An 18383-nucleotide genomic window follows, 5' to 3' on the forward strand; every position below is an offset into this window, starting at 1 on the left:
GGCCGCTGCTGCTGCCGAAGCCACCACTGGAGCCGCCGCCAGAGCCGCTGCCAGAGCCTGGAAGATCCGCCCCAGGTGAGTCTTGTCCTGGGGGAGATCTGCAGGGGGGTGGGGGGTTGCAGGCCGTTCCACCATGGAGTACGGGGGGCCGAATGCACTGGCATTCGGCCTCACCGTGATCTGTGGCGGAATTCTCTGCCATTCCTACTATTCTTGCTGGAAGAAGTATAGGGCAAGGGATGTATTGCACCTCATAAAGGGCTGGGAAGAATGTGTTTGGCCACAGCATGAAGAACTTCATCAGGAGAACTTAATCAGGATAAAATTCTGCAAAACATGGCCCCTCCAAGAAATTAACAACTTGTGTTGCTGATAATGTCCTCCTACAGAAAGTGTAAGAAGGAACTAGAGGATCGGCTATCGTGCACCCTGGATTTTAGGAAAGCCAATTTTATTAAACTCTGAAGAATGATAAGGAAGGTCCCATGGCAAGCGACTCTAATGAGAAAAGGAGTCCAAGATGGGTGGGAGTTTTTAAAAAAGGAAATTCTAAAGGCAAAATTACAAACCATTCCAACAAGAAAACAAGGTGTGAGACAACGGGAGAAGCCAAAGTGTCTTCACAAAAAGCTTAGAGGTGAAAACAAAAACAAAAATAGGACACATATAGGAAGTGGAAGGAAGGCCAAGACAGAAAGGAAGAGTACAGGCAGGTAGAACTGAATTGCAGGTATGACGTCAGGAAGGCTAAAGATGAGAATGAGCTCAGGTTAGCAAGGGATGCTAAAAGCAACAAAAAGGCTTTCTTCAGATAAAGGAACTGGCAGAAGAACCCTCAGAACCACTGTCCCTCATCTTTGAGAAATCATGGAGGACGGGTGAAGTGCCAGATGACTGGAGGAAGGCTAATGATGTCCCTATCTTCAAAAGGGGCAAAAAGGAGGAAGCTGAGAGCTACAGACCAGTCAGTCTGATATCAATCCCTGGGAAAATTCTGGAGCAGATTATAGAGCAATCTGTAAGCACCTTGAAAACAATGCAGTGATTACTTGAAGCCAACATGGATTTGTCAAGAACAAATCCTGCCAGACGGCTCTGATCTCATATTTTGATCAGGTAACCTCCCGTGTGGACAGGAGGAATGCTGTGGAGATAATATACCTCAACTTCAGCAAAGCTTTCAATAAAGTACCCCATGATATCCTTATTAGCAAACTAGCTGAAAGTGGACAAGATGAAGCAACTGTCAGGTGGATCCACAGTTGGCTACGGAATCAGACTCAAAGTGTGCTGATCAATGGGATCTTCTCAAACTGGGGAGAGGTAACGAGTGGGGTACCACAGGGCTCAGTCTTGGGCCCAGTGCTCTTCAACATTGTCATTAATGACTTGGAGGAGGAATTGCAGGGAATGCTGATCAGATTTGCAGATGACACAAAATTGGGTGGGATAGCTAATACTTTGGAAGACAGAAACAAAATTCAAAGTGATCTTGATTGGCTGGAGTGCTGGGCTGAAAACAACTGAGTGAAATTATCAGGGATAATTGCCAAGCTCTGCACCTAGGAAAAAAGAAACCAAATGCACAGTTACAAGATGGGGGAGACTTGGCTCAACAACACTACAAGTGAGAAGGATCTTGGAATTGTTGCAGCTCACAAGCTGAATATGAGCCTACCATGTGATGTGGCTGCAAAACAGGCAAATACTATTTTGGGCTGCATTCATAGAAGTATAGCTTCCAAATCCATGAAGTACTGGTGCCCCTCTATTCAGCAATAGTTGGGCCTCAACTGGAGTACTGTGTCCAGTTCTGGGCACCACAGTTTAAGAAGGATGCAGACAAACTAGGGGTGTGCAAAACACTTACCCCATTCCGGCTGGCACGGTGCGGGGGGGAGGCGATCCGTCCCTCCCCCCTGGAATCCTCCCTGGCCGGCTCATAGTGGCCGCCATTTGCATTCCTTTTTTCTTTCCGTAATAGCCATTTGCGTTTGCTATTTTTCGCCGTTCTAGCCTACGTAAATATTTTAGCCTATGTAGGCTAAAACGGCAAAAAAAAAGGGAACGCAAATGGCTATTACGCCGTAGCTGCCGCCTTTTGCGTTCACTGTTTGTTTGTTTTCTGCCGTGATAGGCTTCGTAAATATTTACGTAGCCTATCACGGCAAAATACAGGGACGCAAATGACGGCGGCTACAGCAGCCGCCATTTGCGTCCCTGCAGGCTGCCCAGCGGCCGGATGTCCGGCTGCAGGCGGCTCCAGCCAGCCGCTCCGTATAAACTCCGCGGAGTGGAGCTGGCCGGAGAGAATTTCGGGGGGAGGGACGGAGTGCCTCCCCCCCACCAAAAATGTCACCTTTCAAAAAGGTAAATGACTTTTGTATATCCCTAGTTTGACATGCCTGGATTATATCAGGAAAAATGCTGAAACTCTGAGGGAGAGAAAGCAGTGGTGTTTGTTTGTTGGTTGGTTGGTTTGTTTGTTTTAAAGCACCTTCCCTCTTTGAAAAGTAACTCATAGACTCTCAGCCTTCCCTACCTCACAGGGTTGTTGTGAAGATAAAGTGTTCTGAAGATAAAGGTGGCATATACCATCGAACCAAATATTTAGTTTACATTTTCTTGAAGGTGAGGCTGAAGAGGAGGAGGAGAAGCTCACTGGATTACTTTGGACCACTCATACACTCCCTGTATTGATAGGACATTGGCTAATAGGGAAGGCTGGGGAGGCAATGAATGAATGATTGATTAATGTTTAGCAGTTTCCTCAAAAGATTTAAATAATGTCTTATAGAAACATTCCATGAAACCTATGTCTATTAGCCTACACTCAGTTCCCTTGAACTCAGTGGGACTTACTCTAAGACCTACAGAATTATTTTCAGGGTCAGTCGGTAAACAGGCCTCCTAATCTTTCTCCTCGGGATGGTGGGGGGATGAGGCTGGCAAAAGACAAATAATGATGTGCAGCATTTGCTGCTATGGACTTTTTCTAATAATATTTCAGGACATAGAGGACCACTACACAGTGTACAGTGAATGTCAAGAAGATCGGGAAAGACAAGCAACAGAGTGATTTGAATATACATTTAGTGCAAAACATTTCAGCTTCTGCCTTCACCATTAGCTATAATGTTAAAAGGATACTAAGAGTGGCAGTTTGGGATGCTGGAAGATGAGCAGCCCTAAGATAAAAACAAAAACAGAAGTTTGAGCGGTAGAAAGCTTATGAACTAGCTTAACTGCTGACCTTTTAATTAACCTCACCCCTACAGCAGGAAGATTTTACATGCTACAAAAATCCATAAAAACAACAAAGGATGACCTATAGTTTCATGCAAGAATATTGTCTCTGGAAGAATTTCACCATATATTGTCTCTGCAGTTCACCTACTAGTCCAGAAACATCCTTCATATATTTAGGACACTACAGATTTCCTTATGAAGATTGGAATATTATATCAGGAACGTTGATGTAACAAGGAGACCATCATCACAATTTTTGCTCTTACTTCTTCATTAACTAAGATACCTCACAAAGACGGCTTCTCAGCCTTCACATAAACTACAGAACCTCTAATGAACCAAGTACTAGAGTCTTAACTAGGGCTGTGCACCACTTCGGTTCCAGATACAAATTCTAAATTGAAGTGAGGTGATTTGGACTGAATTGGTGTGGATCAGAATGAGATGCAGATCAGTCTGAATTAGGGATGTCAGAGAATTCAACCACGGATCTCGGTGAGGCCAAATGCCAGTGCATTCAGTCCCCCAAACTCCGTGGTGGAACAGCTTGCCCCCCCCACCTCGCCCACAGGTCCCCCCCGAGATGAGACTCACCTGGAGCTGATCTTCCAGGCGGCGACGGCGGCCAGTCTTCCAACCGGCTGCCGCCGCCGCCACTTCCAGGCTTGTGTAAAAAAAAAAAAAAAAAAAAGTGATAGGCTACGTAAAGATTTATGTAGCCTATCATGGCTAGGCTTAAAAAGAAAAACAAAAAATGACGTGATAGACTACGTAAATCTTTACGTAGCCTATCATGGTTGGGCGGGTAAAAAAAAACAACTGCGTACGCAAATGGCGGCGGCTACGGCCACCACCATTTGCATTCCTTCTTTTTACCATCTTAATGTAGGTAAATATTTACGTAGACTATGATGGCGAAAAGAAAGGGGAATGCGTAGTGGGCGCTATTTGCGTCCCCTTTTGATTCGTCGTTTTAAAATGGGGAATAAAAAAGGGACGAAATAGCGCCCGCTACGTTATTTGCGTTCCCCTTTATTTTCGCTGCCATAGTCTACATAAATATTTACATAGATTAAGATGGCCAAAATGAAGGAATGCAAATGGTGGTGGCCGTAGCCGCCACCATTTGCGTACGCGGTTCATTTGTTTGTTTGTTTGTTTAACCCAGAGCCCTCCGCAGCTGGAAATCTGGCTGCGAACAGCTCTGGCCTGGCCGGGCCTGGCCAGCTGCTCCACGGAGCTGCCGCAGAGCACAGCCAGACGTTTGAGGATTCCGGGGGGAGGAACGGAGCGCCTCCCCCACCAGTGAGGATTCCCGGGGGAGGGACGGAACGCCTCCCCCCCACCATCAACATAATCCGCAAACAGGTAAGTCACTTTCGTACATCCCTAGTGCCAGGCAGCTCTTCAGAAGTTAGTATTTTCTCAGGTATTTAGTAATAAAGAACCATGTTGTGAAGATACCCCAGTCTTTTGTGTCTTGCCTGGAGCACTGATCCTTGGCATGGACTGCAAGCCACGTAGGAAAGTTCAGCCCCAGGTCAGCTCAGCCCAGCCCAGCCCAGCCCAGCCCCCATTAATGTATTAATCATGTAAAGTAAAGGATCGAGGGAAATATTTCTTTGAGCCACCTTAGGAGAGCTTCTGCCCTGAAAGGCAGCCAAGCAAATGTTTACATAAATAAATAATAACGGAGGGATTCATTTGCAGAAGGAAAGACATTTCCTGGGTGCCAGATCTCCACACTGACAGACAACATAGATGTAGACCTAGTATACATATTTCTCTGAAGCCAGGTCTACCTGTATAAGCTACCTACATCTGTACTCCTGATGCCGAGGACTGGTGCATCCCCAGTCATCAGATCTGTTGGAAGCAGTAGACCAGTTCTCTTTCTAAAGGGCATTTTTAAAATGTGCCCTTCCTGGGAAAATATGGGCAGTTAGATGCAGAGTATACTGCTCCACTTGATATAGTCTTTGTGGATTTTCCAAGATGAAGTAAATGATTTTAGCAGAAGGGAAGCCTTTTCCTGAGCAATTATATGAACCTGTTGATGCTACTCTTAAGACTGGGGCACTTCCTTTGTTAACCCCCACATCTCTTCTCCTTCTCCTCCTTCTCCTTCTCCTTCTCCTTCTCCTTCTCCTTCTCCTTCTCCTTCTCCTTCTCCTTCTCCTTCTCCTTCTCCTTCTCCTTCCTTTTTGTGTATATCCATCACTTGAATAACACCCTTCTGCATTAGTGCTTTCAAATTCCCTGAATGTTCTGCATCTCACTGTGGGATCTAAAACATCATGGAATGTGACTCTAAGCAAAAACAGGCATCAGCAAGTGCCATCCTCGAATAGAACATGCGCTCCAACTTCAGAGCTGAGATACTGCACTAAAAGAAAGATAGGCTGGTGGGCAGAGGCATCAGCAGTAATGGAGACTGACAGCTTCAAGTACCAGTGCAGAAGCAGGACTGTGTCATGTCATCGCCTGCCATCAAAAACACCTGTTCACTCCAGCAGCTTTTCAATTCAACCTTGGGAACCCTCTTCACAGATGGGCAAGCATCTCTGTGTGTGTTATGTGTAGGGATGTTAGAGAAATCCGCCCTGGACTCAAATGAGGCTGGATTCTTTGGAATCCATGGTGGATCAGCCCCACTTACCTCCTGTCCTGGAGGATTCTGCCCAGAATGCAACGGCTGCTTGTTGCACCGGGAGCCGTTCGCCTCCCCGCTGATTGCCATTTCTTGTAAGCAAAATAGCGATCGGCAGGATGTCCCCATAGACGTATTTGCAAAATAGATCCATGAATCTTGCGCATGAATCTATGTACACATAGACATATACGTGAGATTCATGGCTCGATTTTGCATATAAGTCTAGGGGGACATCCCGCCGATTGCCATTTTGTTTACAAGAAATGGCGATCGGCCAGGAGGTGAAGGGTTCTGATCAGTTCAGGTAAGCAGCCCTCAGTTCTTTGGAATACTCACGGAGTGGAGCTGCTCCATGATGATTCCAGGGGGAAGAGGAACAGATTGCCTCCCCCCCCCCGCAGATTCCCCACCAGAACGGGTGGGGATCTGTACATCGTATGAGAGCCATACGCAGTAGGGGTTTCCACCACCTTTTGCCAATGCCTGAAACCCGAGCAGAATTGGGCCCCTTCAGACCATTTCAAGTGCTTCCTGAGGCAAAGTGGGATTCCCTATGAAGTGACCAGTAGGGATGCCACCAGAGTGCGTGGGTGTGTGTGGAATCTGATGGACTCTCCCTCAGCCACCCTTCTGGATCCCACTTGCCAAACTGCAGGGCACTCACAGGCCCCCTTGGCAAGTGTCCCACGGCTCAGCAAGCACCCGGCAGCTGGCCATCCTCCTAGCGAGCCACGATTGTGCATCGGCACCTGGGATGTCATATAACTGGGCCCTTTATGGCCACCAATTGTGCCACATACCCCACACAGAAGTGTCCAAGCTGCCATTGTTGCACACAATGGCAGCTCACTAGCAGGATGGCCAACCCTAAAGTTAGGGATGTTGTCGGCACAGTTAGGGATGTTGTTGCTGCCCTCCTGGACACTCCCCATACTCACCCAGGTCCCATTCAGTGAGCACCAGCCATTTTTGTTTTTGTGTTGTTTTTACTATGAAAAAAAGGAGCTAAAAGACACGGGGCATATGTAAATGTGTGCATTGTATGAGCTCATTTTTCATGAAAAAGGTCAGGAAACTGGTGGCACTCACCGGATGAGCCTGGAGTTAGTATAGGTGAGCTCCCAAGGGGTTGAGTTCAGGTCCGGGGGGGGGGAGCAAAATGGGCGGGGCTTAAGCAGGCTCCTGGAGAAGCCAGGTACAGATGGATTCACACTTCCCTACCCATAGCTTTGTCAGATGCTCACTGAGCTGTGACGATGCAGGAGCTCAGCGAGCACACAAGAAAGCTGGGCGCAGGGGAGTCTGTCCATCCCCTTTGACCAGAACGGATGCTGCACTCAGATGAAGCTTCATACCGATTCAGGCTTTGGAGAGGAAGAAATTCTTCTCCAAGTGCCTTTGTTTGGCATACGTCTAAAACACCGATGGGGAAGGAGGGAGGCAATAATGCAGCAGAGCGAGTGATGCATCCATCTTCTAGCCCTAGGGAAGGTTTCACCAGGGGCTTCATGTGAAGGATGTGCCCCTTGTGAGTTATATTAAAATCATCTCTGGTCTTCCTCTCAGTTGCCATATGTAGCGAGCATGTAGGGATTAACATGGGAGTTTGGGTGACTTCAACTTCTGGGTTGTTGGTTGCTTGTTTCCACCCCCCCCTCCCCGATTGAGAGTCATTTCCTTTCTCCTTTTGAATTCTTAACTCAATTCAGATCTCAGATGCATTCTTCTACACTGAAAAATCTTCCTCTGCCCCCACTGTGATTTTTATAACCATTTGTATAAAAACAGCATACATTATAGAGGTGACCCTAGATAATAGAACTGAAAAATATCAGAAGGATAGGTGCAGGGACCAGAGGGATTTGAAGAATTAAAAACTGTTTAAGGCTTTTATTGTTTTCTGTTGAATTGACACTGAACTCACAGAAAGTGCAATAAGATATAGGTTAATGACAGATGTGGAGCACAAAATGGCAGAGGTAGAAGGACTATATATTGTGCATTTTTCAAGCAAGCACTTCAGTGCCACAACCTCCCATTCCCCAGACACAACAAGAACTATTTAACATACCTGCTTTTGGGAAGAAGGTAGGGATGGCGGAGAATTTCTGGTGGGGAAAGTGGAAATTCCCCACGAAATTGGTGGGGAAATTCTCTGCCACCCCCCGCCCCCCCCGGGATGGGACTTACCATGGACGAATGTCCCTCTTGGCAGAGGGTCCCGGGGGCGGTGTGGCGGCGGTTCGTTGGGGGTGGGGGTGGCGGCCGGTCTCCTGACCGGCTGCCACCGTTGCCATTGTAAAAAAAAAAAGTAAAGTAAAAAAAACAGACACACACACCCGTGATAGGCTACGTAACGATTTATGTAGCCTATCACGGCTAGATTTCCAAAGTCAGCTGTGATAGGCTACGTAAATCGTCACATAGCCTATCACGGGTGACTTTGGGGGGAAAAAAAAAGTGCATACGGAAATGGCGGCGGCCCATCGGTGCCGCCATTTGCGTTACTTATTTTGGCACATCTAGTCTACATAAAGATTTACATAGACTACGGCGAAAATAAGGGAACGCTATTTGCATTGCCCTTATTTTCGCCATAGTCTACGTAAATCTTTACATAGACTAGACGTGCCAAAATAAGGAATGCAAATGGCGGTCCCCATGGGAGCCGCCATTTGCGTACGCGCTTTTTTTTGTTTTTTCAAAGTCTCCTGTGATAGGCTACGTGATGATTTACATAGCCTATCATGGCTGACTTTGGAAATCTAGCCGTGATATGCTACGTAAATTGTTACGTAGCCTATCACGGGTGAGTGTGTGTGTGTGTGTGTTTTACTTTTTTTTTCGTGGCTGGGTAGACTGGGTGCTTCTACCCGGCCTTAATTTCGCTGGCGAGGGATGGGGCGCATCCTCCCCAGCCTGAATTTCAGCCGGGCGAGGCGGGGTGCTTTCCCCCCCCTCGCCTGAACTTCGGGGGGAGAACCGAAGCGCCTCCCCCCCACTGCGAAGCAAGCTTCGACAACAGGTAAGGGACTTTCATCCGTCCCTAGAAGAAGGACAAGAAAGCACAATGAAAACTGAAACAATGCTGCAAAATCTTACTTCAACAACCTTGTCCCTAAACACTCCAAAAACACAAAACTGAGAAGGGAAAGACAGATCCTTTAATATTTTCTCGTGGTTAGTTGGTCCCTGCTGTTCAGTTCAGGCCTTAATACCATAATGTAGCATTTAGGGAAAAAGATACATCCCAGTAAGCCAGCACTGGAAAACAAAATGGAGAAGATTTCCACAGCCACCATGTCTTTTCCCCTGGTGCTCAAGTATGTTGGCACAAAGGAGACCCACACACTGCAAAACACCAACATGCTGAATGTAATAAACTTGGCTTCATTAAAACTGTCCGGTAACTTGCGGGCTTGGAAGGCCACAATGAAGCTGATAATGGCCAAGAAGCCCATGTAGCCCAAGACACAGTAAAACATGGTGACGGAACCTTCATTACATTGCACAATGATTTCTTCAGTGACAGGGTACATATCTAAATCGGGGAATGGTGGAGATGTTGCCAGCCACAGAGTACAAAGACTTGCTTGAATTAAGGAGCATGGGAGGACAATGTAATGGGCCAGTCTTTTCCCCACCCATTTCTTTAGCCTAGATCCAGGCTTGGTGGCTCTAAAAGCAAGAGAAACTATAGTGGTTTTTGACAAAATGCAAGAAACAGCCACTGAGAAGATAATGCCAAAAGTCAGTTGTCGGAGAAGGCAAGTCACTTTCCCCGGTTGGCCGAGGAAGAGCAAAGAGGAGAGGAAGCAGAGCATGAGGGAGATGAGGAAAATGCACGTGAGGTCCCAGTTGTTGGCTTTGACTATTGGGGTATCTTTGTGCTTAATAAAAATTCCAAGCACCAGGGCTGTGATCAGTGAGAATGAAACAGCCACTGATGCTAAAGTGATCCCTAAAGGTTCCTCGTAACTCAGGAAGGTTATAACTCTGGGAATGCAGCCAACTCTATCATTGCTTGCATACTGATCTTCAGGGCAGTTGAAACAATCTGTCATGTCTGAAAAGAAATAAAAAGAGAAAGGAGTCCCATTTCAGTGTCAATTTATCTGAAAGAACAAATGCTGTTTGATGAGAAAGTTGAAGTCCCACTTTACCTACCAGTCTGGTTGGAAATCTTCCCTTCCGGGCATGGATCACAATCATAGCAGCAAAACTTTTCCCCTTCCTTCATTTTCTTCTGCTTACCAGTGTGGCAGTATTCATTACAGACAGAAACAGGGATCACCTATCCATATGTAGAAAATGTATTTAGGATCATATATATTCATACATTTAATAGTCTATTTGAAGATCTGATGCAGTATCATTTCCTATTAATAAACACATATTGCAAGCTAGTGGCGAGTGTGTGTGTGTGTGTGTGTGTGTGTGTATTACCCAGATCCCAGACTTGACCTAGGTTAACTATGAATCATGGTTCTTGGACATGATTTCATTATTCATATATCAAAAAATATAATATGATTCTGAATGGATATAGGGAGAGTTCAGCATAACATAGAGTTTTTGATAGTACTGACTTCCTTCTAGAGATGATGACGCTGCATAAGGTCAGGCAGAACACTGGATATTTGGCACTCTCATTACCCATTTGGAAAAGAGATTTTCGCCTTAGTGTACCCTGAATCCATACCTGGTTAAAATGTCTGTGCCATGAAATCATATCCTCATTAATGATGAATTCCTTTCCTTCAGGATCATTGGGATCCACCCTTCCAATTTTCACTCTCTGGAAGGAGTTATTAGCAAATGTGACCATGTTCATGATGTCAAATCCACCGCCCATTACCCGGTTAACATTAAAGGAGACCGTTTCTTTTGCTGAATTGTTAAATGAAATGCAGTGAAGAAATGTGTGGAGCTTGTTGAAAGAGAAAAAGACAGAGAGATTTTATAAGGTGTTGGAGATTGCAGACTGAAATTGTTTGAGGCTCCCATTTTATGAGACAATGTTATACCAGCAAATCTCTGTCAGTGAAAAAGGTATAAAACACCTTTCACCAGTTTTTGAGAAGGAAAACTTTTCCTTTTCAAACATTTCTCCTCACCTTCTGCTCGTCTTGTCATTGAAATAAGACATGATGATGGAGACATTACCTGCCAAGGCTGCAGAGACTGAAGATCAATGCTTCTACTCCTCACCACTGCCCACTGCTTGGCTTTAGACAAGGACATGGCATGCAAAGCATGAGCTAAAGCATAGACAGCATTATAGATTGCGTAGCTGTGGCCAGTCGTGTGCATTTCAAATAGACCTGCAGGGAGACTCTCCAGCTTCTCCTCTCCAGTACATAGTTCATCTACTTCCATTGCCACTCTGGGATCTGGAAAATAACAGTCAAATGCTTGCTCCCAGAAATCTTTCAGAAAACCATCTTTTTGGGTCCAGTAAGGTTTGACGATCTGAAGAAATTCCTTGAACCCTGGAAGATCTTTTGAGTGAATTGCTAAGGAAATGGCACCTTGGAATAGCTGAAAATCCCAATTTCTCTCAAGCCCCGTGGATACGAAATCAGTCTGGGTTGTCATAATCCACATTTTTGTATATGATGTACTTCCTCTTTTTTCAGGATCTCGTAGATATATAGTCATTCTCAGCCATGTAACAGTCAAAAATTCTCCATACAGGATAAATGTACTGGCCTTATCATCTGTAAAAGCTATATATATTTTCAAAAATAAATCATGCATTTCATTCCACTTATCCAGACGGGCTTGTTGTGTGATTCTTCTTGTGAAGGCTGAGCATATTCCATTCTGGGAAAGCAAGGGCTCCAGGGTTTTCAAGAAATGTTCTCCATTATCATCATCCATAACCAGGAGTCCCACCCAAGTCCATTGAAAATACTGAAGTAACTGGATAATTCCCATATACTGATGGGCTTCATTTGGGACCATGCGGTAAAAGGAAGAGACCTGAGTTGTTTCACTCTCTTCTGAGGCAAAGGAGCCATAAGTGAACTAAAAGAAAAAGCACAGACAATGTACAGATAAGTTAGGAGGAGTCTCTCCATGCATTTTCCTGGTAATACAAGATATATTTCTGAAGTTGTAACATAGGTTAGAGTTTGTCAAGAGCTTCTTTTGTTTCTCTTTCTCATATTATGGGAATATACTGCAATTTCCAGTATTATTTATTCTTTCATCCATATCTCTCCCTTCTCTGAAACACAAAATCCCTCACTCAATTAAATAGGCATCCCTACACCCCTATTTGCTTTCTCCTACCTGTGGAATCTTGTAGAGGCTTAAGATGTCTGCCATACAGAAGGAGATATCAGAGCCCCGTCCCCCAACAATGCCTAGTAAGGTTTTCTGGGCCTCACAATTGTAATTGGGAACAAATCGACATGTTTTAAAGAGCAGGTCCAATGTGGTCCGATAGGTCATCATCAGATCATAGTAGCTATCATAGATGTGGAACCCGAGAGTGACATTGGGCAAGATCCTGGGATCCTCATTGATCTGTTTTATGGCAAATACGAGGGCAAGGATATGCTGGTAGAAGCTGGTCACAACACTGCCAATAGAGATAGTACATTATTTTAGGAAAATAAATGTAAGCCATCATGCTACAATCCTAGTCATTTCTCTCTTAGTGGTTTAGATGGAAGAATATCCATTTATTTGTTGCAGACATTTCTGATCTACTAAACACCTTGTCCCCACATTTAATTTATGATGCATGAATGTCAGGATTTGTTCTCGGCATAGTATCTTCGACACATTCTGTTATGTCTAGAGTTGAGGGGATAGTCACATTCCTTCTGACCTTAGGGTATTTTATATTCAATCTTCTCCTGTCCTCTGTCTTGTTTGTCTTTTGGGGATCACATTGTAACAGGCTCCCTTTTTTAGAATATCAACCCAAAGAAATAAGTCTGGAATTCATAGAGCTATGCTTTCCTTGCCATGTGAAAGCCCAGGGATTTTTTTTTTTAATATGATCTGTCTGTGTATTATATTTGCTCAGATAGTTTGCTTTTACAATGCGGTTGTTGTTCTATTGTTTTATCAGATATTATATGACAGTTTTTACCATACTCTTGTACACTGCCCAGATATCTGGAAGGATGAAGGGTGACATAAATGTGTGTGTGTGTGTGTGTTCTTGTTGTTGTTGTTTGATTGTTTGTTTTTCAGAACGTACACATATGATAAAAGTGATTTCCTTCATTTCTCCCACCTCAGCATTTAGAAATAAACGATCACTCAGGTGACCACTGAATTATTTATTTTTATTTAATTTATTATTGCATTTATATCCCGCCTTTTTTCCTCTTGCAAGGAACCCAAGGCGGCTTACTATTATTATCCTCCTCCTCTCCATTTTATCCTCACAACAACAACCCTGTGAGGTAGGTTGGGCTGAGAGTGTGTGACTGGCCCAAAGTCACCCAGTGAGCTTCCATGGCCGAGTGGGGACTAGAACCCGGATCTCCCAGCTCCCAGTCCAACACTCTTGCACAACACCATACTGGCTCTCACTGAATGAATTTCAATCTAGCCCATTAAATCTCATAGCACTATATATTCCATATATTTTTCAGGTCAGAGAAATCTGCACTGAATTCAAATGTGTTTGGAGTTCTATAAGTCTGGCCAGCAGATTCTGCAGCAGAATGACTTTTTCTGAGTCATGAGAATTCAGTGGACATGTGGACATAAAAAAAAAAAAAAACCCTTGGGAGGATGTGTATAAAAACACAATTGTGTAATGTGCATTAGTGCTAATACACAATTGTGTGCATTGGACAAAATGCACATACATTCCCTACAAAAAGTCAGATTCCATCAATGAGCAGACGATGGAATGAACGATGTCTGAGAATCCATTAGGGGTGAACGAAAGTCACTTACCTTTTCTCGCAGCTTTTTTGTGGTGGGGGGGAGCGCTTCGCTGCTCCCCCCGCGAAGTTCAGGCCGGGGGGGGGAGGCTTCCCGCCTCGCCCGGCCGAAATTCAGGCCGGGGGGGGAGGCTTCCTGCCTCGCCCGGCCGCGAACACGAAAGTAAAAAAAAACAAAAAAAAAGTCCCCTGATAGGCTACGTGAATAGCGTTGCCCTTATTTTCGCCGTAGTCTACGTAAACATTGACGTAGACTACAGCGACCAAATAAGGAACGCGAATGGCGGCTCCCTATGGGGGCCGCCATTATCCGTACACACTTTTTTTTTTTTTTTAAGTCACGCGTGATAGGCTACGTGACGATTCACGTAGCCTATCACGGCTGACTTTGCAAATCTTGCCGTGATAGGCTACGTGAATCGTCACGTAGCCTATCAGGGGACGTGTTTTTTTTTCTTTCATTGCAATGGCGGGGGCGGCAGCCGGTTGAAAGACCGGCTGCCGCTCCCGCCCCGCTCGAACACCGGACGAACCGCCAGCCGGACCCGCCGCCGGGAGGGACATTCAGGGAAGGTAAGTCCCGTCCCGGGGGGGGCGGGGGGGGGCGGAGGATTTCTCCCCGAAACTTGTTCGGGGGGCCGAACACGTTGGTGCTCGGCCCCCCGAAGTTTCGGGGAGAAATTCTCCACCATCCCTAGAATCCATGAAACACAGACTTAACAGATCTAACCAAATCCGTATGTCCCTAGTGGCAGAAGAGACAGTCAGTGTAAGGTACTGGTTTGAGTTTCGGACTGGGAGTTGAGAGATCTGGGTTCTAGTTCCCACTTGGCCATGAAGCTCAGTGGTTGACTTTGGGCCAGTCATTGATTCTCATCCTAACCTACCTCATCCTGTTTTGTTGAGGATAAAATGGAAGTGGAGGGGGATCATGTAAGCCACCTTGGATTCCTTGAAGGAAAAAGAGTGGGATGTTGACTTTTGAAGGAGTCCCCCCTCCCCGCCGCCAACCTCCTGTCATTTTTTGACAGAGAAGAAAACTACAACAACAGTATTTGTGCTTTTAATTTTTGTGAACCACCCAGAACTTGTGAACTCTATTGGGTAGCATATAAATAAATAAATAAATAAATAAATATTTACTGTAACCTGAGAAGAATGCAGGAAACTCAAAAAGGGAATTGAGATGGAGGAGTGTCCTTGGATTTGACCAATACTCTGATAGTTTTCTTGGAGCATCCATTTTCTCACATAAATCACTTTTGTGGCCTGATGCTCAGAAGATGCAGAGGAGGAAAAACAAACAAACAAACAAACACCTTACTGTGGAACTCCTAACAGCTTCTGTGAAGGGTCGTCCTTGAACGTTAGTTCATAGAAAAGATAACTGATATGAGAAGCAACCGCACCAAAGATGACTTCGCCTGGCTGATACCACTCATGAGGAACAGGGACCGGACTATCCGCAAGACACCTTTTACTATCTACTTTGGACATACTGGGAGGCAGTAGAAGCAGGTTCACCACTAGCCGGAACATCTTCATGTCAAAGCTTCCCTTTACACACGCTCCGCTGTATCGATAAACAGGAACTCCCTGTTCAGCTACAGTGGGGGTGAGGGGTGCCTGACTCTGTTAATACACGTCTTCAAGATAAATTTCTTAGCCTTACTTCTCGCTTTTGTAGCATTACAAGTGCCCAGCATACTAGCTTAGGTTGTCAACACTCACATTTCCATTCAGCCTGTACATACCAAATAAAAAAAGGAGGGAGTGGGGCTGTCAGAGAGGAGTTCTGGCTTCCTCCTGCCCCTACTCCCAGTTCTCACTGGCACATGGGTTGCATTTATTACCACTTGCAAGCTTGCTTGTTGACTGTTTTCCAGGGCCTGCTCAAAAGCCCTCATTTGCCAGGTTAATCAATTGTAATGATTTGTATAATTATGAGAACGAAATGATCACTTCAGGCCTTTGCACCTCAGTGGTACTTTGGGAAACAAATAGGTCTATAGGGAAATAGTGGCAACCAAGAAAAGTGTGTAATTGTCCCAGTAGTTTGAACATTTATACCTTGAGTGTGGGTATTTTTTTAAGGTATACTTTTTGTTCACTTTAAAGGTATACTTTTTATTCACTCCCCCTCCTGTGCTCTTCCCAATCTCTTTCCTCTCTAAAAACCTCTACTCTCCTTCAGAATTACCTGATGAAATCTATGCTTAGACTCTTCTCAGGGAAAAAAAGGGCTGTGCTTCTGGCATCCTGAACATGGGGAGTGGTGAAAACTCTGCTCCCCTACATTCGCATCGTGTTCTATTTACAAACACGTAGTTCTGACCTTCTGTGTTCTGACATTTGATTATGAAACTAATGGGAATCCAGTACATTCCTCCCTCTGCAGCCTAGTAGAGTACCTCTGAAAACACTGGAGTGCTGAAAGCTTTCTAGCTTCAAAATTAAAATTAACATCCATGTGGTAAAATTTCTGGAGCTTGCTGCCATAGGCTTTAAATGGACAGGAAAATTATCTTTATTATTAAAATTATCTTAATAATCTTTGAATGACTGGTCAGAACTTCACCAGAGAAATTGCCTTCCTCCAGGAGCCGGAATAAAATGCACCAGTATCCCCAGCCCTATGGCATAAATATATGATCTATCATCCAAATATAGGAATAAAAAGTGTAAATGTGTCAATGTTTTAGCTCTAACTTACAGTACTCAGGGCAGATTTTTCCAGAGCAGTTGGCAGTTTGGCACAATCCTCCAGCAGGTCATGGATGCCAATTGTCATTTTATTAGATCGACATGTGTCATTTTTATGAGCTAGAGCACTTCAGGGCTTATAATGATGGAACTTTTGTCTGTTGTGTGATTTGCCTTAACTCAAGGGGGATTGACACAGAGCCTATACACTCACACACAAAAATCTGCCAACTAAGGTTTCATTTCATGAACCTGATAAAGCGGGATATAATAACAATAGTAATAATAATAATAATAATAATAATAATACTCTTATACCATCATAAATAAACGTATTCACCGTTAAGTTTCCACATAACGCCTTGTTGATTTTACAGCCACAGCGTTGTGTTTGCATTTTAATGTGAACATATCTAACTACATACTTTTGAATCAATAAGCAAATGGAAACTCGCTTCATTTTTTTTTTCTAATTGGCACTTGTTAGGAATTTTGTGAAGGAGTCCTCCACTTAGGAAATTATATAGAAATGCATATATTAGGAGGAATAACTTTAAAAATGCAGTGTATTAAGACAATAGCTTGAAATAAATGTGTATATTGGGCATGAAAAGTATATCTGATGTGAAGTATTGTATTAATCACATATATTAGGTAAAATGAACACAAAAATACAAATGTGTTTTCATGGACATTTCTTACTAAAATATTCTCAAAGGAGAATGTCTCAAATTCAAGACAGGAAAAATTCCCAGGGTTCAGGATTAAGCAAATTTAAGATTGGAAAAATGAGCATCTGAGAGAATAAGAAATATACAGGCACACCAATCCGTATTCTGGAAACAACCACACACTAGGTAACATTACCCAATATGGCCTTTGTTGACTTTTTTTTTTTACATAGTGCACAACCGAAATTTAATTATGATTATATCTAATTCTCATCACCTTTGCTACTGTAAAGTCTAGTGCTGTGCCAAAAATTTCTCCCTCTTTTTTGACCATTTCCATTCATTTTGATTATAGAAGAGAAATTGTTTTCAAAACAAAATTCAATGGTGAAGAAATTTCTAGGGATGTACGAAAGTCACTTACCTGGTCGGGGGGAGGCGCTTCAGTTCTCCCCCCGAAGTTCAGGCCGGGGGGGGAGGTGTCCCGCCTCGCCCGGCCGAAATTCAGGCCGGGGAGAAGCGCCCCGTCTCCCCAGCCGCGAACTACGAAAGTAAAAAACAACAACCCGTGATAGGCTACGTAACGATTTACGCAGCCTATCACGGCTAGATTTGAAAAGTCAGCCATGATAGGCTATGTTAATCCTTACATAGCCTATCACGGGTGACTTTGAAAAAAAAAAAGCGCGTATGCAAATGGCGGCCCCCATGGGGCGCCGCCATTTGCATTCCTTATTTGGTCCCTGTAGTCTACGTAAAGATTTACGTAGACTACGGCGAAAATAAGGGCAACGCTATTTGCGTTAATCGTTATGTAGCCTATCACAGTGTTGTTGTTTTTTTACTTCAGCTGTAATGGCGGCAGCGGCAGCCGGTCAAAAGACAGGCTGCCGGACCCACCCCCGCCGAAAGCCCGCCGAACCGCCGCTGGGACCCGCCGCTGGGAGGGACATTCGGCTACGGTAAGTTCCATCCCGGGGGGGGGTGGCGGGGGGGTAGCGGAGAATTTCACCGCTGATTTCAGGGGGCCGAATGCGTTGGCGCTCGGCCCCCTGAAGATTCGGGGAGAGATTCTCCGCTATCCCTAGAAATTTCTGAGAAATTCTTGTGGATTGGGTTTAGGCTTCTTGGGCTTACCTTACTTAGGAGGTGGCCAAGGAGTGAGTGTCCTGTTTTTCCATGTACAATCAT

The 18383-nt window shown here is 44.6% G+C and overlaps 1 protein-coding gene across 1 annotated transcript; it reads right to left on the minus strand.

The window, feature by feature from the left end:
• Positions 1-9066: 9066 nt before the first annotated feature.
• Positions 9067-15363, minus strand: LOC146342899 (vomeronasal type-2 receptor 26-like). Its single transcript, XM_084808066.1, has 6 exons — positions 15143-15363; positions 12200-12491; positions 11801-11932; positions 10605-10832; positions 10070-10196; positions 9067-9968 (listed from the first exon to the last, which is right to left on the minus strand). The coding sequence occupies exons 1-6, from the start codon at positions 15361-15363 to the stop codon at positions 9067-9069; spliced, it is 1902 nt and encodes a 633-aa protein (XP_084664192.1).
• Positions 15364-18383: the final 3020 nt, after the last annotated feature.

The sequence above is a fragment of the Heloderma suspectum genome, chromosome 6 (assembly GCF_057233095.1).
Source record: "Heloderma suspectum isolate Gila_16-S chromosome 6, 16-S_ref, whole genome shotgun sequence".
Taxonomy (NCBI): domain Eukaryota; kingdom Metazoa; phylum Chordata; class Lepidosauria; order Squamata; family Helodermatidae; genus Heloderma; species Heloderma suspectum.